At 35.1% G+C, this 24,680-nt stretch overlaps 1 protein-coding gene across 5 annotated transcripts in view; it reads right to left on the bottom strand.

Moving 5' to 3' along the window:
* The window catches only part of LOC114306767 (uncharacterized), a 64,075-nt gene extending 39,792 nt beyond the window's left edge, over window positions 1-24,283 (bottom strand). For 2 of the 5 annotated variants that reach the window (XR_014361638.1, XM_082915642.1), the window contains exons 1-4: window positions 23,949-24,283; window positions 23,573-23,624; window positions 23,423-23,491; window positions 22,768-22,892 (exon numbers count right to left, since the gene is read on the bottom strand). Coding sequence is in view for 2 of the 5 variants with exons in the window: in XM_082915642.1 (XP_082771768.1) it covers window positions 22,768-22,892; window positions 23,423-23,491; window positions 23,573-23,624; window positions 23,949-24,253 (551 nt within the window). In the remaining 3 variants the exon portion in view is untranslated. Of the gene's footprint in view, window positions 1-22,767; window positions 22,893-23,422; window positions 23,492-23,572 lie in introns of all 5 variants that reach the window. The other 3 variants (XR_014361639.1, XM_082915643.1, XR_014361640.1) reach the window with 3 other exon arrangements.
* Between the last annotated feature and the right edge of the window lie 397 nt (window positions 24,284-24,680).

Here is a 24,680-nt window from a genome sequence, read left to right as displayed (position 1 = left end):
TTCAAAATTGGAAACCTTAACGGAATCAGAAACCAAAATTGATTAGTTCAATAGGCTAATTAGAATATTTAGAATCATATGGCGAGTTTTATTAAAATTTGATTCGAATCAAAATAATTAGAATGAATAAATTGATTAGAATTAATTAGAATTAAGCCTAATTAACTAGCTCTAATCTCATTTGATTAACTTAACCTAATCAAACCTATATATATACATAATATAAGCTTAATGAACTCATATTTTCTTCATCTTTGAGTTAAAAATTTAGAGAGAGGGGCAGCAACATTGTAGGGAGAGAAAGAGAAGAATTATAGATTGATTTAAAAGGATTTGAAGAGATTAAGCTACTACACCTTTAATTCAAGCTCTAGGTACGGAATTTAACCTCAATTCTTATAGATAATTCATGTAGAAGTTGAAATCATAAAGTTTATAGGATCATTTGCATGAGATTGTTAAACAAATGCTAGAATCAACTTGATTATGGAAGATATGATGCATGGAGCTTTTACACATTAACTTGATGAATTCTTCATGTTTTTGCACTTCTCATCTCATTTAGTCATATTTTGAAAAGCAAGAAAACCAATTTGATACATGCATGGCAAGAACATCAAGTTTTGAACTTTGTTTGGAGAATTGAAAAGGAATTTGAGAATATGGTTCCATGACTTTCTTGAATTCATGTTTATTGAAGAGTTTCTACATGTTTCTACCAAGTCATGCAAGTTTTGGATTTGAAACTCATGCTTTTGAACTTCAAATTCAATTCTGGAAAACCCAGAATTCGTTCACTTTGCTCAAGCAATGAATCTGTCACTCGAGCACACTTTGCATGCTTCCAGTACTTTTGCAAACATTTGCAGTTGGCTCAAGTGACCAAGTGTGCGCTCGAGCGAACTCAACTTTGCATTGCACTTGGCTCGAGCGACCAAAAGTTGGCTCGCGCCTAGATTTCGAACATTCAGAAGTTTTGCAGAGTTTTGCAGACTGCTTGAGCGACCAAAAGTTGGCTTGAGCGAACTGTCTTGTTTTCAGCATTTTTGAAACGCACTCATATGTGCATATTTGCATCATCATGCTTTTCAAAGCATTCTTAGGCATTGTTTAGTCAACATTAATAAGGAAATGGGTTAGAAACACATAAAAGGGAATTTAATTAAGATAGAACATTTGATTGGGACTTGTGTTTCAATGTGTGCTTGTTATGTGTGTTGTGTAGGTCCACATTCGAGACTTAATATCAGTGCAACCCACTGTGAATAATACCTTTATAAAGATATGTTTGAAATGTATTTTGAAAATTGTTATATAAATGTTGTTATGAAATGCTATTTTCTATGAATGAATGAACATCCTTTGTAAAAATGTATTCGTAGCATCCCTTAGTGAGGCCTTCGCTTGGGGGAAACAATACAACAACCCATTGAATTAATAGGCCCTTACTTGGGGGAAATAATACCATGGCCCATTGGATTAATTGAAACACAGAGATCTCTGATGTTACACCTTAATGGTCCACATTGAATTATGATTTTATTGATTGACCCGTTGTAGTCCCATTGGTTTGACCCTTGTGGTCCTATTGGCTTTGGCACATCGTTTCATTGTTACTCTATTGGATGTATCACGCATAATGATTTGACAGATTATTGTTATCGCAATGAAATGATATGATTGTTAATCAAATTGCCTTGATCATTGAAATTGATCATTTTGTGAAAAGAAAGTTATATTTTGAATCTTACTAGACTTCATTCATTTAACCCTTTTATATTGTTATTACTCAATGGACTCCAGCTAACCCCTTTTCCTTATATATATAACAACCTTGTTCCGTATTATACTATAATTCACTAACGATACATGTGTTTATAAGCTTGATATGAAATTGAATGCTAATAATGTGTTTCATGTGATTTATGGATGCCTATCTATTGATTATAGAAAAATCTATTACAATTTCTATTATAATCTGCAATTGAGAACCATAAAGGCATCAGAAACCGAAATTGATTAATCCGTTGTCATAGGCATAATTTTTAGAGCCTACTGTGAAGTTTAATGGAAAAAAAAATTCAGATCAAATTAATTAGATTAAATTAAGTAAAATGAGCCTTAATTAATTAGGCTAATCCTTAATTAATTAGTTAAGTTAATCACCTACTATATAAATATTGAGATAGTGCTTAGACTCAAAAAAATTTGAGCTCACCAACCTTACAAAATTTGAAAGAAGCTTATCTAGAGAGGGAAGTGTAATTCTAGAGAGAGAGAGGAGGCTCATTTTTTAAGAATTAAACTTAAAGCTTGAAGATTTGGGGAGCTAGGCACAAGAACTTGTAGAATTGGAAGAATTGAAGGCTCTAGGTGAGTAATTGAGCTTTAATTTATGAGCCTAGGTCATTTAGCTTGTGAATTCAAAAGGAATTAATGATTAAGAACAAGAATTGGGTTAGAGTGAAGAAATTTGTTGAATCATACATGCATGCATGCATGAATTTGTTATAAAATCTTATTGTTGAGCATGAATCTCATAATTCATAATGAAATAGAAGTTGTATCTCACATGCATGCAAGAATTATCGAGTTTTGAAGTCCAATTCTAAGATTTGAAGCTTGTAGAGGAAAGATTTGAAAGATAAATTACATCCATGAAACTCAAACTTTGAATTTTAATGAATTTATGGGAGTTTTGAGCAAAGAGTTGGACAGAGCTTCATATATATGTTTTTGGAAGCATTTTTGTACAATTGAACAAGCCATGCATGAATTTTGGGCCTTGAATGTGTGTTTTGGACTTCAAGCAGTGTTTTAAAATTTTCAGAATTCGACTGCATTACTGCTCGAGTGTAGTTTGAGTACATCCAGTAATTTTGCAGACCTAGATAGTTGGCTCGAGCGATCGATTTACCACTCGAGCGATCTCTTTTGATTTTGAAGTTGATTAAGACTCGGTGTTATATATTCAAGTTTCAAGAAATGTGTGCATATAAGGGTTCAGAGAGAGAAAGAGATGTGTGCGTATTCAAGCAAAGACTCAGTGTTATATATTCAAGATTGAAGAACAGCCGATTGATCTCCTCCGTCTTCTTCGTCGCTGAGAGAGAGAGATGTGAGCGGAATTGCTCTTACACTTTGGGCTCAGATTCAAAAATAAGGGTTTCAAAAAGGGACGGGTGTACCTATAGTATTTGGAGGCGTTTTTAAACGATTTCAATTAGAAAATGGTATTGTTTTGGTTAAAAAAAATATGCGGTGCCCTTAAGAATTAGAAAACGTGATGTTTAATAATACGCTGTTAATTAAACGCCGTTAAATCCCTCATTTCTTGTAGTATTTACTTATATAAACTGAATCTTATACTTCTATTTAATATTGTAGTGTTGTACATGCTTTAGTTCAAAACATGATTTTCCTCAAAAACCACGATTTTCCATTTAATATATGGGTATTTTATTTTAAAGTGAAAGATCCATATTAAATTACATAATTTGATACAAAAATTATGTATGATTTTTTTTATTTATATCATTATTAAAAAAATGATATCATGACATTTATTATGTCGATAAGATTACGCTCACTATATTTTTACATGATATCTAATGCGTGACATACACAATAATTGTTATAATGGTATCCATGTAAGTCACACACATATTCATATTCCACCATTAACAGCTATGCATGCTAAACAAAAAATAGTATAAAAATATGATAAATATAGAATTAATTCTTTTTTGAAGCATTTTTTTTTTTTTTTTTGATAATCTATTTTTTTGAACAATTTTAATGGTGTCAATTTATGAAAACCTCTCCAAAATTTTATATAATACAACATAATTCTAAAAAAAATAATAATAAAATTCGAAGTTCAGTGGATTCAATTGAACCCACTACTTCATGCATAGCTCCGCCCATGTTTTTTTTATTACTTTTCGTATTTTTGTGGTGTATATTATGTATTTTTACTTTCTTCCATTTAATTTAAGTTGCTGATAGTTCTTTTACATTTCCATTGATTTTCTTAATTGCTTGTTCTTTTGCTGAAATTGCTCCTCTTACCTCACTTTCCTTTGTGAATTTTGTTGTCTACTGGCACCACTCTAATAGTGGCACAAGGCATCTTAGTTGGAAGTGGAATTGCAGGGGTTTCTTTTTAGTGTATGCTTCCATTTCGTATGAATGGAGATGCTTGGTTGTGATCCTTTTATGAAATTTATGTGCCCATTTCCGTCGTGTAGTTGTAGACTGCTCATGCTTGTCAATCTCCATTTGCAAAATATCCATTTCCTCTGCTTTTTTATGTATCTCTTCCTGTAGTTTTTCTGTAATATCTTTGCTCTCAGATTCTAATGCTAAAAATTTCAGCAACAAATCTTGCTGTAAGGGGCTTGATGCTGGCTGCCCTTGGTTATTGATTAGAGCCTCGGATAGACAGGCATTTTGTTGCTTTTATGGTGTTTTTAGCCTTTACGATTTTGAGCTGATATAGAACTATTCTTTTTCTTCTTTTAGAAGCTAGCTATATCTATGCTTGAATAGGGTGAGGGCTGAGGGTGCTCAAAATTGTGACCCTACTGTGGACTCAACCTGGTATAAGTGACTGAACATCTAGTTCCAGGATTAGAAGGGCAGTCACCCTCACTAAATATTACCAATGGTGTTTGAAACTACAGTAGTTAGCAGATAGTCCTAAGAAGATTGACTTCGGACATTTAAATTTTTCATATTTTCAGCGGATGAAATTGCTTAAAAGTGACATGTCGGTTTAGGTGGATGAAATTGCTTAGAAGTTGTACTGATGCAAAGTCTCGTGCATAATAGCATATAAAAAAAAAAAAAAAGAATGAATTGTTGGAAAATAATGGTTTTTCAGTGACTTTAATGCAAAATTCAAGTGAGTCCCAGCTGCCGGTTGTGGTGGGTCCAAGTGGGTTTAGATTAGATCTTTATACCACAAAAAAATGACAAAAAATTATTAAGATTTGAATGAAAAATTGTCTCATAAATTTGTCCTCATGAGGTTTTGGGGAAGGTGTGTAACCACCTATCCCACATGGATTACATAAACAAACATTAATGGGTATTTAAATCCCGAGTTTAGCCTTAGGGTCTGAGCCCTTTAAGGCATTCAAATTTTTCGGAGGAAGGGAGTTATGGATGCTTCAAGGACGGACTTAGGCCAAGACTATGGTCCAAGTTGGTTATCAAAAAATGCAGCGCACCTTCCCGAACCAAGTTCGGAGCCCATGGATCTTGAGGCTTGCTGGACTGGATAAGGTTTGGGCCAAGTTGGTGCCCCCACGAACCTTACTCTTTTTTTGACCTAGGTCAGTTGGTGGTTACTATAGGACCATGTAACCTCTGTATCGAATGGTGGTTTAATCCATCGATTTTGCAGAATTTAGTCTGAATTTGTTGCCTAGCCTTCATGGTTAAAGGCTCCTCCCCTTTCCTCCCCATGTGTAAAACTGGAGACCCCCTTCTCTTGTTTTCCTACCTAGAAATTCAAGAATTCTTTCGTTATTCTGTCTTTACAATATTTCTTTCGAGTGTGAGAGAGTGCTGCTATTGTTTTATTTGTCGAAGCTCTACTTAGAAGGTGCCCCTTGTTATAGATATCAACCTTCGTCGTATCTTAAAAGATAGACGCTGACGTACTTCCAACACCCATTGGTGAGGCGACAAATCTATTTGAAGGAAACTGTGCGATACACAGGCTTCGGTTTGATTCTTTTATAATTTTGTTCATTTTATTTTTAGAATTTGTTTTATTTTATTTCTCTGTTCTTCAAGTTGTAACATCCATTTATAGTAGTTATATTATTACCACTTTGTAATTCAATTAATAAATCCGAGTCTGTTTTATTTTTCTTTAAACACCAATTTTATACAACAATCTTAAAATAGATTATTTTTGTCTCAAAAAACATGACTAAAAACAGATTCTTTTTATAAAGTATCTTATAATAGTTTTATTTTTCTGGAAAATATATATATGTTCTTCAATTTAATTGTTCTCTGAATTTTTTTTATTCAAAAAAAAAAAAATTAGAACAAGTTGTTTTGGTTTTAGTTTTGTTTGCCTATTTCTTTCTAGTTTTATTTGGTATAACTCTTGGGAATTAAAATTAATTTAATTACTGGAATTATTGGTTTGTTTTCACTTCTTTTTTTTATATATAGTATTTTGTCATGCAATATATGTTATAGTTAATTTATTTTGTTATTTCATAGGTTGCTAGAAGCTAGGGAAAAAAATTAGTTTAATTGCATAAGGCTCTTACAGATTTATATATTATTTGTTTTGTCCTATTTTGTTTTGTTTTTTTTTTGGCTAACTTTCTTTACAAGTATTACCTATACAAATGGAAAAGGAAAAATAAGAACAAAACAAGAACTAATTAAATTGAAACATATTTTGGACTATTAACAATTTTTAATTTTGAACAGAGATACCTAAGCGTGGGGGAAAAAAATTTGTACCTTTGGTTTTGTAGATTGTTTTGTACGCTACTTTGGTAACAATTTTATTGCTTGTATTTTTGTTAGCAATTTTTATTGCTTGTAATTCCTATAGCAATTTTATTGCTTGTAATTGTGCTTTTGGGACTTGAGGTTTTATTACCCTAGTTTATCCCCAGGAATTTAATTTTGAATTTATTTCCCATTGACAATGAGTCAACAATGTCTTGAAAAGTTTTGTCAAAAAGGCACTTTTGTTGTCTAAGGTTAATTAGCTTTTAAGTGGGACCTTTGTGACCCCTTCAATCTTCTTAGAAATTTTCCTGATTTTGTTTGATTTCTAAAATTAAGTGGTGAGATTAATTTTTGAATTAATTTCAGTATTTTGAGATTTCCTAGTGTCAATCTGATTTTTGGAAAAACAGAAAAATAAAAATTTTGTTGTACTTTTTAGAAATGACAACTGTTACTGATGTTGCTGCAACTAATACCGAAGTTATGAATGTTGATGGGAATCTGAATCCCATAGTGAATGGAATGCCAACCCCTATTGTTAATATTGTGTCTGTTTCGGGAGGACCACTCAATCATCATGGGTGTACGAAGTTCACCGGCGTGAATTTCAAGAGTATAGGCGCCGTGCCTTTTTCGAGTCTAAGGCATGCATCTCACACCGACCTGCTTTATTGACATAGAGTCGCCACTTAATTTATAAAGAGAAATTAAAAAACCTTTAACAATAAAAACTAAATTAAGACCTAGTTCGTCATAACCAAAAACATTTTAGGTTCAAGAGCTTGGGTACAAAAGGGAAGGCCATTTGCATGGAAGCATCCCCTTTTGCCCAATCCAAAGATTAGCCTCTACTTACTCTCTATTTTACAATTTTAGTGGTTAATTGTCCACAAAAAATCCTTTTAAACCTAAAACCTTTAACTAATCCTAAAATTATGTGATTTAAATAAAACAATTGTCATTTATTTTAGTTACAAGAATAAAGCTGTGTTTTTTAGCAAGACAGATTTTCCAACAAAAATAGATTTTAAATAAAACATGGCCGTAAACTTGACCACAAATTACAACACTTACAAAACATCCAAAACAAACAATTTTGCACGTAAAGACGCATTTAACTTGTATAATTAAAGACGCATTCTGTTGTGTTTTCCTCTACATCCATGATATATTGGCAGCCTTCTTCCAGATGGAAGCTGAAGTCTCAACAAATCCAGAAAACAAACCTTTGATTTAGAGGCATATGTAACTACAGCATAAAATCAAACCAAGAAAAAAAAAAATTTTAAAAAAAAAAAAAAAAGGCCATCTAAATATATATATATATATATATAATGTCTCTGATTGTGATGAAAAATGATCAGCTTCTTGTTCCAGATTAATAAAAAGGCACCAAGAAGCTCATACTATAATTTAGGTTGGCAAGAACAAACAAAAATAAAAATAAACAGAAACAAAAAAAAAAAAACCCTTTTCAGTAGGATGTGAACGTACTTGTAAGTGAAAAACAAAATGATTATGAAGAGCAATAAAAATAATAACCTGAAGTCAGATTGGGAGTGCAAAAGGCAACAATTGTTCAGCATCTCAATGAATTTGTATTTTGTTCAATTACAATTGCCCGATATCCGTAATGTTTCATTCCACGTCAAATCCCTCTGATATAGCTAACAAGAGGAGATCTTGTCATTACTAGGGAATTTAGGCATCCTGTGACTACAGTTTTTCTAAACCCAATTTCCTCCAATTTTTGCAATTTGTGCAGATTTAGTGCGTGCAGCTACTGCATTATAGACTCTGATAATGTGTCGCTTCCAAACACAGGCTTTAATTTGTTGCGTGACTTGATTTTGACAATCATGGGACTTTGTGGCTGCTGCAATGAAGTGACAATAGTTTCAAGCATGGGGCAACTCTCAAGAATCAAAGTTTCAAGTTACTGGCTTCCACTGTATATGTTCTTCAAATCAACAACATTGGAAATCCATAAAGTCCGTAAACTTTCAGCCAATGTGATAGTGTCCTCTAATTTCTGCAGTTTTGGACACTCCCATACTTTTAGAGTTTGTAGAGAGGGCAATCTCCATCCAATGCTCGTTAGTTCTGGTAATTCCCACAAATAATAATGTCTCCAGATTTTGCAATTTGGGCTCTGGAGATGATTGTTCGAATACTGCCTCCAATTTATCACAAAATTTGACTTGAAGAACTTTGAGGTTTTCTGGCAGCTAGGATGACGAGAAAACAGTTGAAAGCTTGGGACAACAGTCAAGATATAGACATTTAAGCTTTTGAAAGCTCCGACAATGCAGGTCCCACTGTATATACTACTCAAATTTTTTGCATTTGAAATCCCTAAAATTTCTAACCCCAGTTCACCCATATCATCTTCCTTTCCTGCTTAAAAATACCTTCCATTTTTGTGCATCTCTCAATCCAACAGCCTTTGATTGCCTGAAGGCTGGAAACACCAATATCAGAAAACCATTTGTTGAATGTGTTATTGATAAAAAAAACACACAGTCAGCATTGCAGAGCACATCCCCTACACCACTGGGGAAAAGATCGAATCCATGTATCTCCAGTGATCGTTGCTCTTTAAAACGATCAAATTCTGCAGTCCAGAAGAGGATATCTCTGAAAATATGGTCATTTCCATAAGAATCTACATCTCCATTCTTATTTTTCCCCTTGATAGGATGGACACATAAATGAAATCCTGTCTCCAGTAAAAAGGGATTTTTCTTTAAAATTTGAAGAAACTGAATACCACTCATAGCAATGTGAGGATTGTCAAAACTGAACATGCTCCACTGATTAGGATCCTCCACTTCTGGCAGGGACTTCATATTTCTGCTCTCAGCCCCTTGCATTTTTTTCGTGTGTGGCAGCTCAAGGCACTCAAGATGAGTCAACTTCGAGATTCCGTAGGGAAGCTCTTTAACAGTGGTCCCCAACAGATCAATCATTTCCCCATGCATAAACCCTTCCAAGTTTGAACAACCCCTAAGGAGGAGCTGTCTGAGGTTGCTAAAATTCTCAAGGGATGGTATATGAGTGACTGCTGTTCCAGAAAGATCCAGAACCTCAAGGCTCATGAGCACTAGGGGTGCAACTCGGGCGGGCTCAACCCGAGCAACCCGAGCCCAGCCCGAGTTTTTTTAGGGCTTGGGCAACTATATCTTGTAATCTGGACGGGCTTGGGCAGATTTTTTATGCCCGAATTGCAATTCGGGCCGGGCTTGGGCAGAACCAATGGCCAACCCGAGCAACCCGAACCCGAATTGAATTTAATATATTATATATAATATATATATATATAATTTAATAAATTATATAATATATATATAAATTAAGTAAAAGAGTTAGTCTTAATTTTTATTTTTTTTATTTTTTTGGTTAGTCTTCTATTAAGTAAAAGAGTTAGTCTTAATTTTTATTTTTTTTTTTTTTTTGGTTAGTCTTCTACCATTAGATTAGCATCTTTTATGTCTACCCTTAGATCTACCTACAGGTTTCAGGACTCGGGCAATTCGGGCTAACCCGAGTTCAAAATACAAAGCTTGGGCCGGGCTTGGGCAGCAATGCTCGGGTTCATGGTCGGGCTTGGGCGGGCTTGGGCACTGCCAAATACAATTCGGGTCGGGCTTGGGCAGACCCCCAACCCGACCGAACCCGCCCGAGTTGCACCCCTAATGAGCACTTCCAAATTTGGCACTGTTGGTAAATCCTCACAACCTCTTATAGATAGCTTACGAAGGCTTTTGAGGTTTGACATGGATGGAAACCATCCAATCTGGGCTTCAGAGAGGTCAAGAATCTGAAGGTGGCTCATGTGTTCCAAAAAACCCGCGCCCAGTTTTCTTCAAAGAACTAACACCACATAAATTTAGCTCCTTAAGATTTGATAGAGTTTCTAGAGGTGGAAGTTGTCAAGTTAGTACAGTTGTCAAGATTTTGAAGCCAAGACATCTGCTCAAAATATGTATCTTTTATCTCTGTCAAAGCAATACAGTCCGACAATAATAGCTGACGCAGGTTTTTAAGCTTGGAAACTGAAGGAAGAGTTTTTATTCCAGTTTTCGACAAGTTGAGAATTTGAAGAAAAGACAGATGGCTAAAGAATTGATCTTCAATTTCAACCAGACTTGAGGTACCTGAAAGATCAAGTACCTCGAGATCTTTAAGTGCTTCAATGCAATGTAGTTTTTGTAGCCGAATGCAATGTTTTATAAAGAGATGATGAGCATTAATCTCAAAAGGTAGTTTTTCTAAAGGAGTTTGGAATATATCAAGAATTCTAAGGCCACTAGGAAGTTTTTATGACTGCTCATGGAATTCCTTACACTTTATAGCACCTGAAAGATCAAGAGCTTGGAGATTAGTTAGTGAATCAGTTTGGGGCAGTCTATCTAAGAGTTTACAGCCACGTAGTGAGAGATGAGTAAGCTGTCCAAGGTCTTCAAGTTTTGGTATCCTGTTAATAGAGGTATGCGAAAGATTAAGCATCTGAATTTTTGGAGTGTGTCGAAAGGTTTTGTCGATAAATTTTGTCAAAGATGTAGCACCAGAAGCATCAAGCACCGTGAGATTTTTGAAATTTTTCAAACTGTCCATCGTTTTGAAGCAAGAACACCCTCTAAGAATGAGCCAGCGTAATTCTTTAAGGTTGTAAAGAGATGAAGGTAAAGGATCAACCATAAGTTCGGATATATGCAAGCTTTGAAGTTGGAGCATATGTGCAAAAAAATCATCTGGAATTCTTTTCAAGGAGCTAGCATTAGATATCTCAAGAACAGTCAATCTTGCAAGTTCAAACTTGAGGTCCATCTCCACCAAAAAATCACAACCTCTGAGAACAGGCACAATAAGCTAGCGCATTTCAGACAAGTGTTGTGTCAGTGATTTGGCGGTCGGGTTGAAAAGGGCAAGAACTTGGAGTTCCTCCAACCCAGAGAAACTGTCAAGGATTTCCAGACAACGATTTCCATTAAGGAAAAGCATTGACAGTTTCTGCCCCATTTTAGTTGAACAAACTAATTTTATCATTGCATCTACTTGACTGATTCTCCCAAAGCCTTCCCACTCACCATCCTCAAACAAATAAGCCAAGCCAAGACTGGCTGTCCCCTCACAGTCCTCAAGTAGATCAACCAAGCCAAGACTGGTGGTCCCCCCGAATCCACAGCGGTCAGAGTCATCCAAATTTACAATTGCATCTGCTTGGCTGATTCTCCCAAAGCCTTCCCACTCACCATCCTCAAGCAAATCAACCAAGCCAAGACTGGTGGTCCCCCGAATCCAAAGCGGTCAAAGTCATACCAAAACTTGAAGACATTGGATAGCTTACTCATCTCTCATTACGTGGCTGTAAACTCTTAGATAGACTGCCCAAACTGATTCACTAACTAGTCTCCAAACTCTTGATCTTTCAGGTGCTATAAAGTGTAAGGAATTCCATGAGCAGTCACAAAAACTTCCTAGTGGCCTTAAAATTCTTGATATATCCCAAACTCCTTTAGAAAAACTACCTTTTGAGATTAATGCTCATCATCTCTTTATAAAACATTGCCTTCGGCTACAAAAACTACCTTGCATTGAAGCACTTAAAGATCTCGAGGTACTTGATCTTTTAGGTACCTCAAGTCTGGTTAAAATTGAAGATCAATTCTTTAGCCATCTTTCTTTTCTTCAAATTCTCAACTTGTCGAAAACTGGAATAAAAACTCTTCCTTCAGTTTCCAAGCTTAAAAACCTGTGTCAGCTATTATTGACGGACTGTATTGCTTTGACAGAGATAAAAGATACATCTTTTGAGCAGATGTCTTGGCTTCAAAATCTTGACAACTGTACTAACTTGATAGCACTTCCACCTCTAGAAACTCTATCAAATCTTAATGAGCTGAATTTATGTGGTGTTAGTTCTTTGAAGAAAACTGGGGCGGGTTTTTTGGAACACATGAGCCACCTTCAGATTCTTGACCTCTCTGAAACCCAGATTGGATGGTTACCATCCATGTCAAACCTCAAAAACCTTCGTCAGCTATCTATAAGAGGTTGTGAGGATTTACCAACAGTGCCAAATTTGTAAGTGCTCATGAGCCTTGAGGTTCTGGATCTTTCTGGAACAGCAGTCACTCATATACCATCCCTTGAGAATTTTAGCAACCTCAGACAGCTCCTCCTTAGGGGTTGTTCAAACTTGGAAGGGTTTATGCATGAGGAAATGATTGATCTGTTGGGGACTACTGTTAAAGAGCTTCCCTACGGAATCTCGAAGTTGACTCATCTTGAGTGCCTTGAGCTGCCACACACGAAAAAAATGCAAGGGGCTGAGAGCAGAAATATGAAGTCCCTGCCAGAAGTGGAGGATCCTAATCAGTGGAGCATGTTCAGTTTTGACAATCCTCACATTGCTATGAGTGGTATTCAGTTTCTTCAAATTTTAAAGAAAAATCCCTCTTTACTGGAGACAGGATTTCATTTATGTGTCCATCCTATCCAGGGAAAAAATAAGAATGGAGATGTAGATTCTTATGGAAATGACCATATTTTCAGAGATATCCTCTTCCGGACTGCAGAATTTGATCGTTTTAAAGAGCAAAAGATGTATCCTTGATCTAAAAACCTGCTCAAAAGATCTATCTTTTATCTCTGTCAAAGCAATACAGCCCAACAATAATAGCTGACGCAGGTTTTTAAGCTTGGAAACTGAAGGAAGAGTTTTTATTCCAGTTTTCGACAAGTTGAGAATTTGAAGAAAAGACAGATGGCTAAAGAATTGATCTTCAATTTCAACCAAACTTGAGGTACCTGAAAGATCAAGTACCTCGAGATCTTTAAGTGCTTCAATGCAAGGTAGTTTTTGTAGCCGAAGGCAATGTTTTATAAAGAGATGATGAGCATTAATCTCAAAATGTAGTTTTTCTAAAGGAGTTTGGGATATATCAAGAATTTGAAGGCCACTAGGAAGTTTTTGTGACTGCTCATGGAATTCCTTACACTTTATAGCACCTGAAAGATCAAGAGTTTGGAGATTAGTTAGTGAATCAGTTTGGGGCAGTCTATCTAAGTGTTTACAGCCACGTAGTGAGAGATGAGTAAGCTGGTAAGCTGTCCAAGGTCTTCAAGTTTTGGTATCCTGTTAATAGAGGTATGTGAAAGATTAAGCATCTGAATTTTTGGAGTGTGTCGGAAGGTTTTGTCGATAAATTTTGTCAAAGATGTAGCACCAGAAACATCAAGCACCATGAGATTTTTGAAATTTTTCAAACTGTCCATCGTTTTGAAGCAAGAACACCCTCTAAGAATGAGCCAGCGTAATTCTTTAAGGTTGTAAAGAGATGAAGGTAAAGGATCAACCATAAGTTCGGATATATGCAAGCTTTGAAGTTGGAGCATATGTGCAAAAAAATCATCTGGAATTCTTTTCAAGGAGCTAGCATTAGATATCTCAAGAACAGTCAATCTTGCAAGTTCAAACTTGAGGTCCATCTCCACCAAAAAATCACAACCTCTGAGAACAAGCACAATAAGCTGGCGCATTTCAGACAAGTGTTGTGTCAGTGATTTGGCGGTCGGGTTGAAAAGGGCAAGAACTTGGAGTTCCTCCAACCCAGAGAAACTGTCAAGGATTTCCAGACAACGATTTCCATTAAGGAAAAGCATTGACAGTTTCTGCCCCATTTTAGTTGAACAAACTGATTTTATCATTGCATCTGCTTGACTGATTCTCCCAAAGCCTTCCCACTCACCATCCTCAAACAAATAAGCCAAGCCAAGAATGGATGTCCCCTCACAGTCCTCAAGCAGATCAACCAAGCCAAGACTGGTGGTCCCCCCGAATCCACAGCGGTCAGAGTCATCCAAATTTACAATTGCATCTGCTTGACTGATTCTCCCAAAGCCTTCCCAGTCACCATCCTCAAACAAATAAGCCAAGCCAAGACTGGCTGTCCCCTCAAAGTCCTCAAGCAGATCAACCAAGCCAAGACTTGTGGTCCCTCCGAATCCACAGCGATCAGAGTCATCCAAATTTACAATTGCATCTACTTGACTGATTCTCCCAAAGCCTTCCCACTCACCATCCTCAAGCAGATCAGCCAAGCCAAGACTGGTGGTCCCCCCAAATCCACAGCGATCAGAGTCATTCAAATTTACAATTGCATCTACTTGACTGATTCTCCCAAAGCCTTCCCACTCACCATCCTCAAGCAGATCAGCCAAGCCAAGACTGGTGGTCCCCCGAATCCAAAGCGGTCAAAGTCATACCAAAACTTGAAGACCTTGGACAGCTTACTCATCTCTCACTACGTGGCTGTAAACTCTTAGATAGACTGCCCCAAATTGATTCACTAACTTGTCTTCAAACTATTGATCTTTCCGTCCCATTTTAGTTGAACAAACTGATTTTATCATTCCATCTGCTTGACTGATTCTCCCAAAGCCTTCCCACTCACCATCCTCAAACAATTAAGCCAAGCCAAGACTGGCTGTCCCCTCACAGCCCTCAAGCAGATCAACCAAGCCAAGACTGGTGGTCCCCCGAATCCACAGCGGTCAGTCATCCAAATTTACAATTGCATCTGCTTGACTCATTCTCCCAAAGCCTTCCCACTCACCATCCTCAAGCAGATCAGCCAAGCCAAGACTGGTGGTCCCCCGAATCCAAAGCGGTCAAAGTCATCCAAATTTACAATTCCTCGGCCACTGTCCATGACAACGTAACCACTATCCAATTTTTTCAAGAGTTAACAATCCATAAGATCCATGAAAACAGAATGGCCCTTTTCATATGCCTTCTCCAAACAATCAACATGCCCAAGGTATCCTTCCAATATCCAGTAAGCTATCAACTCACTGTAATGAATGCTTCCACGATCCCGAAAGAAGTGACTATCATGCCGACAACAGTCAATTAAAGCACTCCTTGGCAACATGTCATACCCCACTGTGTAGTAGCCATGCTAAATTATAGTTTTTACCATCAGATTCGGATGCTTCCTTCAAAGCACTCTTAAGCATCTGTGTTCCGGAAAGCTGAACACGGCGGAGACACAGCGGGCACAGGCGTGTCCAAATCTGAACACGCCATGGGACACGGTCGGCGAGAAGAAACGCGAAGAGAGAACAAAAGCAGATTTTAAAGCAAATTCCTATGGATCTAAAATAAAACAACTCAGAAGCAGATTCCTATCGATCTGAACCAAAAACCAAACAATATCTAACCTAGATCGAAGAGAGAACAGAGAGCACCTGGTCGCTCTTCGTTGGTCGTTCGTCGGTCGTCGGTCGTCATTCGACGGTGCAAAGTGCTCGGAAGTTCACAGCGGTTCGGGGAGTGGTGTCAGCGTAAAGCTCCATCACGATCCTCTTGGCCGATTGACCTCCGACAGCCATGTCGAAGAACACCTAAGGGTTTGCCATTCTCTCTCAGATCTCTGTTTTCTCTCTCTAGAACTGACAGTCGCGTAGGGTATATGCTTCGGATAATATTTGAAGAAGGATGGGGATGGATTTGCTGGTTGATGGACCACCATGTTCAAATATCTAGAAACAAATGTGTGGGCTTTTGATATGACGTAATTTTGGATGATGAAAATTGGACCACATGGGTCTTTATACCATTTTGTAAATTTTATTGGGAGACTATCCTTTTTTCTTTTAAACCTTCCTTTGTATTTTCTTTTTTTAACTTTTTTATCATGAAAGTAAACACTTTTATTTTTTATTTTTTAAAAACATATAAAAATTTAAGATAATATATATTTATACATATTAATTAAAAAAAATTAAACATATGTATATAAAATAAAATAAAAAAATTAATTAAAACACATTATTTAAAATATATAATAAATAAATAAATAAAATAATTAATGTGTATTAAAATAAAAATATTTATAATAAAATTAAAAAATTTACTGTGTTCCCTGCGGTGTCCGTATTCCCATTTTTTAGAAATTGTCGCGTCCTATGTCCTGTGTCCGTGTCCGTATCCGTATCCTTAATTCATAGATTTACTCCTTATGTTTTTTGCAATTAGTCATTTATCAAGTTTTTATTACAAATTTATTAACCTTCATTAAAAATTTTCAAATTACATGAATTTCGCTTTTGATTTTGGATTTTTGGTTTACAATTCTACCAATTTTAGAAATTGCTCTATATTTCTAAAGGCCAAAAATAAAAAATAAAAAATATTCAAATGACCTATGGCTACCAATATATATTACGGTAACAGAAATGTATTGTTTTGAGGTATATCACATGTTCTCTACCCAGACCTACTACAAGCACAATAGCATGAGACTAGTACAATGAGGATCAGACCGAGACATAGCAGCTCTAGCGCACATTGATTTTGCACCTTCTAACATCTCAAGTTGAGAATTCTCGTCAAGTATTTACATTCACTATTTTATGTTAAAGATTCCTTATCAATTCTTCTCCTCCTTCATTTTCTCTTGGGCATCTCACTTGGAATGCAAAGCATTCTTTTCAATTTTGTGCTAATAAATTCAGTAGATTGAACACCACTCGATGAAAAAAAAATGAAAAAGAAAGAAAGAAAGAAAACTACAACAAATAACCAACGTCAACGGACACTTTCTTTTAGTTATAGTTCTATAGCTATATAAATAAATATAACGAGAAACTTTTGTGTTTTATGTTAGGGGTGCTCGCGGATCGGTTTTGTGCGGTTTGCGGTTTGGTTTTGACCCATCCGCATCTGTGCGGTTTGGAAAAAAGTCAACCCGCAACCGCCCGCAGTGCGGTTTGCGGTTTGTGCGGATAGGGTTCGCAGATGTGCGGACGGTTAAGGGCGGTTTGCAGTTTACACTTTTTTCTTTAAAAATTAATTTTTGAGTTTTTTTTTTTTCCATCGAATTTAGGCATCAGATTCATTTTATATATTTGTGATCATTTGACAATAATTTTCTGATGAGTTTACAAATAAAAATTGAATATCAAAGCATTAAATGAAAGTACCCAAAATAAAGAGCTCATACACTAGCATTTTTGCCATGAAAAATATGTATATCAATGCATTAAAAAATATATATCAATCCATTAAAAATTGCACTCAATTAGAATTGCCAATTCAGTAATCAATAATCAAACTAGAAGCTCCATCGACCACCCGAAGGAAAATTTTATTAGGAAAAAGTAGATGAGTCACTAATGAAAATCATATAAGAAACCAAATTTAGGACTTGATAATTCTACGACATTAAAAAAGTTGAGAAATACTAAAAAATAAGGATCCTAGTGTCATAGAGAACATAGTGGTGCTCCTGTTAAAGTTACAAAGTTGGTATATAAAAAAAATAATAATAATAATAATTAAAGTGTGGGCGGTTTTTGCGGGTTGCGGGTTTAATCCGCGACCTGCCTGCAACCCGCAAATTTGTCATATTTCAAACCGCATTCGCCTGTATTATGTTTGCGAAACCGCTCATTTATATGCAGGTTGGGCGGGTTGGACAGTTTGGGCGGGTCGGATAAACCGTTGCCCACCCCTATTTTATGTTAACCCCTCTCATGTTCTAGGCTACACCCGCGAACTGGGACAACAAATTGATTGACTATTAAGGGATTGTTTGAGGTGTCCTAAATAAATGTATTTTTTTATCTTTTTTGACTAAAAAATTGAGAAAAAAAATATGAATGTTTGGGTTAATTTTTTGACCTTTTATGAAAAAATGTGTATTAAAAAATTGTATAAAAAAGTGTGTAGGAGAAGATAGTGTAATACGCCGTACGGATTGGCAGTGCACGGCTTGGTGAATACATGGGAAATAATTGCCTCCTTTTTGGGCTTTGATTGGACGGTATTGTTCTGCCCATGTGGGCCCACCACGAGTCCCGTTTTTCTAATCGGAACCGTTAATGTGTAGAACTCGTCGAGTACTATATGTTTGTAAAAAATCACGTTGATTGAATATCGATAGCTATCTAATCATATTAGTTTTTTTGTCAACTGTTAACTATAACACCATCTAATTTTTATACAAAACTGATTTGATCATATAGTTAGCAATCGATAGATGTAATTTTTTACAGACATAAAGTACTAGACGAGTTCTACATCTTGAATGATTCGGATTATCAAAACGGGACCCATGGTGGGCCCCCACGAGCCTGACTTTACCATCCAACTTAGTGAATGTATACATGCAATTTTTTTTTTCCTTTCACTGAATCTAGCCTGACGTCAGTACATTGATGGGCCAAAAAGTTTATTTGTATTTAATATTTGTATATTAAGTTTTTTATTTTTTTTTTTTTTTGATGAATAATGATAAATTTTTAACTTTTTAAATAATTTTTTAACTTTTTTTACATTTGCCAAACCAGCCTTAAGTGACACCCTGTAACTAGATAGACTTGCCTTGCCTTCTTAGAGTGATATAGCCACCGTAGACTAGCTCATTCGTAGGGCTATGATCAGGCTAGGATTGCCAAGCGGTCTAGAGATGTAGTCAACACTTTGGAAGGAGTATACTAATATCCTTGAGATATACATATACCAGCATATGTACGCTTTTCATAAAAATAAATATGATTTTCAAACTTGTTCTTTATTAGAATTCTTAAGAGCGTCTCATCACTTTCAAAAAAGTATTTGTTTCAACTTCTATATATCCCCAATGAGAAACATGCACGACAATCTAGTAATTTATGAAAATAAAAAAGTTCGTTTATTAGTAGAAAAAAATCTATATAAATATCAAAACACTTTTAAATTGAAATTATCTTGTTACATCCCCATCAAAGCAATCTAATTGTATTTATCTTTTTGAGGTCCATATATTTTTTAACCCAATCCTACAAAAGTCAACATATATAGCAAAAAATATTTAAAATAATAATTTGTAATCAATAGAAACAAATTTGTCAATAAATAAATTGTACCTTTTGATAAAAGTGATTTGATCCACAAATAACGCTATAACAAAATTTCAGGATAAACAATGTTTGTAGTAGAATCTAGCTCATTGTTGGGAAGGAAGACACTTGTACGATCAAAAGATGTGCATCTAGATAGGGCCACGTACAGTTGTTCATGACTAAACACTAGGGGTGCAACTCGGGCGGGCTCAACCCGAGCAACCCGAGCCCAGCCCGAGTTTTTTTAGGGCTTGGGCAACTATATCTTGTAATCTGGACGGGCTTGGGCAGATTTTTGATGCCCGAATTGCAATTCGGGCCGGGCTTGGGCAAAACCAATGGCCAACCCGAGCAACCCGAACCCGAATTCAATTTAATATATTATATAAATTATATAATATATAATATATAATATATATATAATTTAATAAATTATGTAATATATATAAATTAAGTAAAAGAGTTAGTCTTAATTTTTTTTTTTTTTTTTTTTTTTTGGTTAGTCTTCTATTAAGTAAAAGAGTTAGTCTTAATTTTTATTTTTTATTTTTTTTTGGTTAGTTTTCTACCATTAGATTAGCATCTTTTATGTCTACCCTTAGATCTACCTACAGGTTTCTGAACTCGGGCAATTCGAGCAATTCGGGCAACCCGAGTTCAAAATACAAAGCTTGGGCCGGGCTTGGGCAACAATGTTCGGGTTCATGGTCGGGCTTGGGCGGGCCTGGGCAGTGCCAAATACAATTCGGGTCGGGCTTGGGCAGACCCCCAACCCGACCGAACCCGCCCGAGTTGCACCCCTACTAAACACTGGTGTGCGCAATAAAAATATATATATTTAGAAAGTTTAATTTTCATTACCGCAATGGGTCTTCTCAATTATAGCAATTAATTTTGAATATCTCAACTTCAGGAAAACCAACTAAAATTTGAGTGTGAGAGTTTCAAATTCAATTTTGAATATCTCAACTTCTTAACATTCTCCGAGATTAAGAAATAGGAAAAAAAAAAAAAAAAAAAGGTAGCCCTTCACATAAAAACAGGAGGGGAAAAAAAAAGAAAAAAGAAAAAGAAAAGATATCTTGTAATCACAGGAACAAAAGAATATCTTGTAATCCCATACATACTAAAGAAGGAAATGAGCTGAAGTCTCAAGTATAAACTAAATATTTAAAGGAAAAAATTTTATTGAAGGGAAGGGCCAAAAAAAAACTCTTAGCTGTCATTCATTTTTTATTCAAGGGTGTTTTTAGTCATATGTAATTGATAAAATCCATAGTCCAGTTGTCCAGACACCTAAAAATCCAAACATAGCTTCTATTAAATATGTTCTAATTTAATATGACCTGATGACCAATTTGCACAAATCAGGCGCCTTGTTTTATGATTTAGAGCAGTCCTATATTGCATCCAAACAATAACCAATCAAAGCACAAACCAAAAAAGAGTTGACACTCAATAAAATCCAAACAAACTATTGGCGACAAAAGCCAAGAGGCAACGCAAACTATTTACGCATAGGAATGCTAAATTCTTGAATAGTAAGGATAACAAACTGTGTATAATACAAATCTATTATGTTTTCCTTTGTATAAAAACATTCACATGTAAATTTTTTACTATACAATTTCTTTTTGATATAGCTTGTGAGGTAAGAGGTTTCATCCTAGGTCTAACCATTGATTTTCATTTCAATGACACATTAAAATAGTCAAAACAATTTAAGGATATTTTAGAACAGTTGTCTCGTGTCTCAACGGCACAACCACGTGTTATTGCATGGTTTAGTAGAGAAGGTAAAACCCATGATTTTTTTGTTAGGTGATAAGAGACAACAGAAGGCATAATGATTTGTGATTGGTTTATGATGTGTCACATGGTATCCCAAATAGAAAGGACCATTTTTTGATATTTTATGGACCTCTGCTTATAATTTAAAAAAAAGAAAGAAAGAAAAGACGATTGATATAAAACATTATAACAAATTTTGCTAAAAATTTAATTATAGTACACTTACAATCTTATGTTAATCAATATTAGATAAATGTAAAAAAAAATAATAATGTCATCAAAGTTTAAATCAAAATAAAAATTTTATCCTTCAAAGTTTATTTTAGTACTTTTAAACAATAAATACAAAATTAATTGACCAAATTGCACTTTCCAGAACTAGTTAAAATCCACCACCCCAATAGCCACCACTACCAATTTCTATCTCTCACATGCATTTTTTCAAACACCTTATATGCATTAGCTGGCATATTTCGTCTGATTTTTATTATATGTTTCTGTGTTGTGGGACTTACATTTTATTGTTTGTTTAAAATCATAAAATCATTCCAATTACATTTTCATTCCAATAATATTTTCATCGTGCCTTCAAGCACGGGCATACCCTAATAATATTACACAGTGTAACTCTCAACCATTTCATCAAACACAGTTTCTCTCAAAATCAATCATAAAACAACAAAGGAAAAAAGGTGAAAGGATAATTGTCAAGTGAGGTATGTGTAATTTGCCCATACAATTTTATTTTCTTTCTTTTGAGATTGTTTTCTTTGACTTGGTTTGTGTCATTGGAATTAAAGAAGGAAATGAGGATTGGTAAGTGATCACTGTCAGCTGTCATGGTTGATAAGGTTGGTCCAATTTCTTTATTTCTAAAAATTATTTGGCTATCTGTAATATTTGTATTATACACAAGAAAAACATAGTAGATTCCTAAACATGTATCAATCTCAAAGCGTAACTCTTCAATTCCATGTCCAAACACCTAAAAATCCAACCATTGATAAGGGACAACATGATTTTTTTAAACTTACAATCTTATGTTAATCAATATTAGATAAATGCAAAAAAATTAATAATGTCGTCAAAGTTTAAATAAAAATAAAAATTTTATCCTTTAAAGTTTATTTTAGTACTTTTAAACAATAAATAAAAAATTAATTGATCAAATTACACCTTCCAGAACCAATTAAAACCCACCACCCCAATAGCCACCACTACCAATTTCTATCTCTCACATGCATTTTTTCAAACACCTTATATGCATTGTTAATATACCATTCAACCCAGATCTAAATATGAAACAAATGATTGGGACCTGAGAGATTTGTTGTTTATAGAGCTACCAAATCAAATGAAACATTGTTACTTGAGCATAATTGTCAAGTGAGGTATGTGTAATTTGCCCATACAATTTTATTTCCTTTCTTTTGAGATTGTTTTCTTTGACTTGGTTTGTGTCATTGGAGTTAAAGAAGGAAAGGAGTATTGGTAAGTGATCACTGTCAACTGTCATGGTTGATAAGGTTGGTCCAATTTCTTTATTTCTAAAAATTATTTGGCTATTTGTAATATTTGAGCATGGTTACTTACTTGAGCATCTCCGCAAAGCTCATAGCCTTGTCAATTCCAGGAATTGCATTAGCTAGATTGGACAAAAAACCATCCATTCCATCTGTGCCAAGAGCCTCTTCATTCTCCATGGATGGATCTACCTCCTATAGGAACCAAACAAACTATAAAAAATTAGGTTACATGACATCAAACCAGAGTATCAAAATTCATAAGATCAAGTCGAATCAAAGTCTAGATAACTGGATAATTATCAGGTATTTGATGAAGCATCACATGGCCAAGAATCATAACAACCCCGTGATCCAATCTTCTCTTAAATAGAAATCAGAAGCTCAGATACAACTTTAGGTAAGGAATAAATCCAGCGAATGTCATGTAAACTTAATTCATAAACAGAGTAAACAATGGTAGAATTCCACAAACTTTTTTCTTTTTTATTTATTTTTTTATTTTTTTTATTTTTATATTTTATAATCAGGTATCCCAGTAAACCTAATTCATAAACATTAAATTTCAGTTTAAATAAAAAAATCTTAACTCCTACAAAATTTTTCACATCTGACCATTTCATATGATTCCACTTTTGATTTTCTTATTTCCAGCTCATTTCTTCGAAACAAATGAAAAAAATTACAAAAAAACTGTAAACATGATAAGAGACCCATGTGCTTACAGGAATTATACCATCTGCAATTCTGAGCCTGTAATGTTCTTGAGCAGTTGTCTTCAGTTTTTCAGCAGCCTTACAAATTTACACCCAACATTGATCAACAAAGATGATTCTATATTTCTGGAAACTAAAATTATCAGATTTATCACATACCTTAGGAGCTGCTTGGGAAGACTTCCACAATATTGCAGCACATGCTTCGGGACTGGTACAGGATAAGAACATTGAGAAAGAAATCTAATAAAAATCAAGGAATAGAGTAACACGCAACACGGTTTAGAGCTGCAAGGAAGATAATCATTGGTGACCACGAAGCCTACACTTTTCATTTTTATTACATTCACGGAGGAGAAAGGGGGATGAGATTGCTGAAGGTGAATAAATTACAGCCCTTTGAACAGTACATTTGGTTAGAGCAAAGAATGGTTGAACTCCATAACTTTTTATTATTTATAAACAGAGTAAAGAATGGTTAGACAATGCATTTAGATCTACCAATTTCTAGTTTGCTCTCTTGCTGGAAATATACCATGATGGGTCAAATATACCAAATTCTTCCTTTAGATTCTTCATTTTGCAGTGGCTGCCATTGTTGATGAAGATTGGGATGGCGGAGAGAGAGAGGGAGGAAGAGAGAAGACGAAAAGGGTAATAGGGGGTTCGGGGTTGTGTCTTCGGCAATTGTTGGGCTCCGATAGAATTGAAGAAGAACATGGGAATGGCCTCTGATGGAGAGAGAGAGAGAGAGAGAGAGAGAGAGGGTGTCTGTTCAAATTTTGAAATTTGGAAGAGAAACAGATTTTGAGATGAGAGGAGTAGGCGTGGGAGATACATTTTGAGATATTTTGGAACTTATATTTTGCACCATTAGTTTTTGATGTAATTGATCTCAATTATTAAAATGTTTAAATAGAACAAATGAGAGAGTAAGACATTTTCAGTCATTAGATTGAATCAATCTAATGGTTCATATGTTGACACATATACATTTTGAGCCCTTAAATACAAACCAAGCCTTCCATTGTTATATAGATTGGTGTAAATTTTTACATTTTGTTTCTATTTTTTTCTAGTCCTCATTGAAAATTATGCGAGAACCCAACTTATATTTATCCCTTCTTCCAATTGATTCTATTTTTAACTGTAATATATCTCTTTGTTACATGAATTATATTGTTTCAATCAATTTCACTAATCAAACAATTCACATTAATGTAATTATTTAAGTCTTAGGCCAAGTTTGGGAAGACTAAATAAGTGC

This window comes from Camellia sinensis, chromosome 2 (assembly GCF_055761805.1).
Source record: "Camellia sinensis isolate YWXY chromosome 2, ASM5576180v1, whole genome shotgun sequence".
In the NCBI taxonomy this organism is placed as follows: Eukaryota; Viridiplantae; Streptophyta; class Magnoliopsida; order Ericales; family Theaceae; genus Camellia; species Camellia sinensis.
This window is presented reverse-complemented; position numbering and strand designations above follow the sequence as displayed.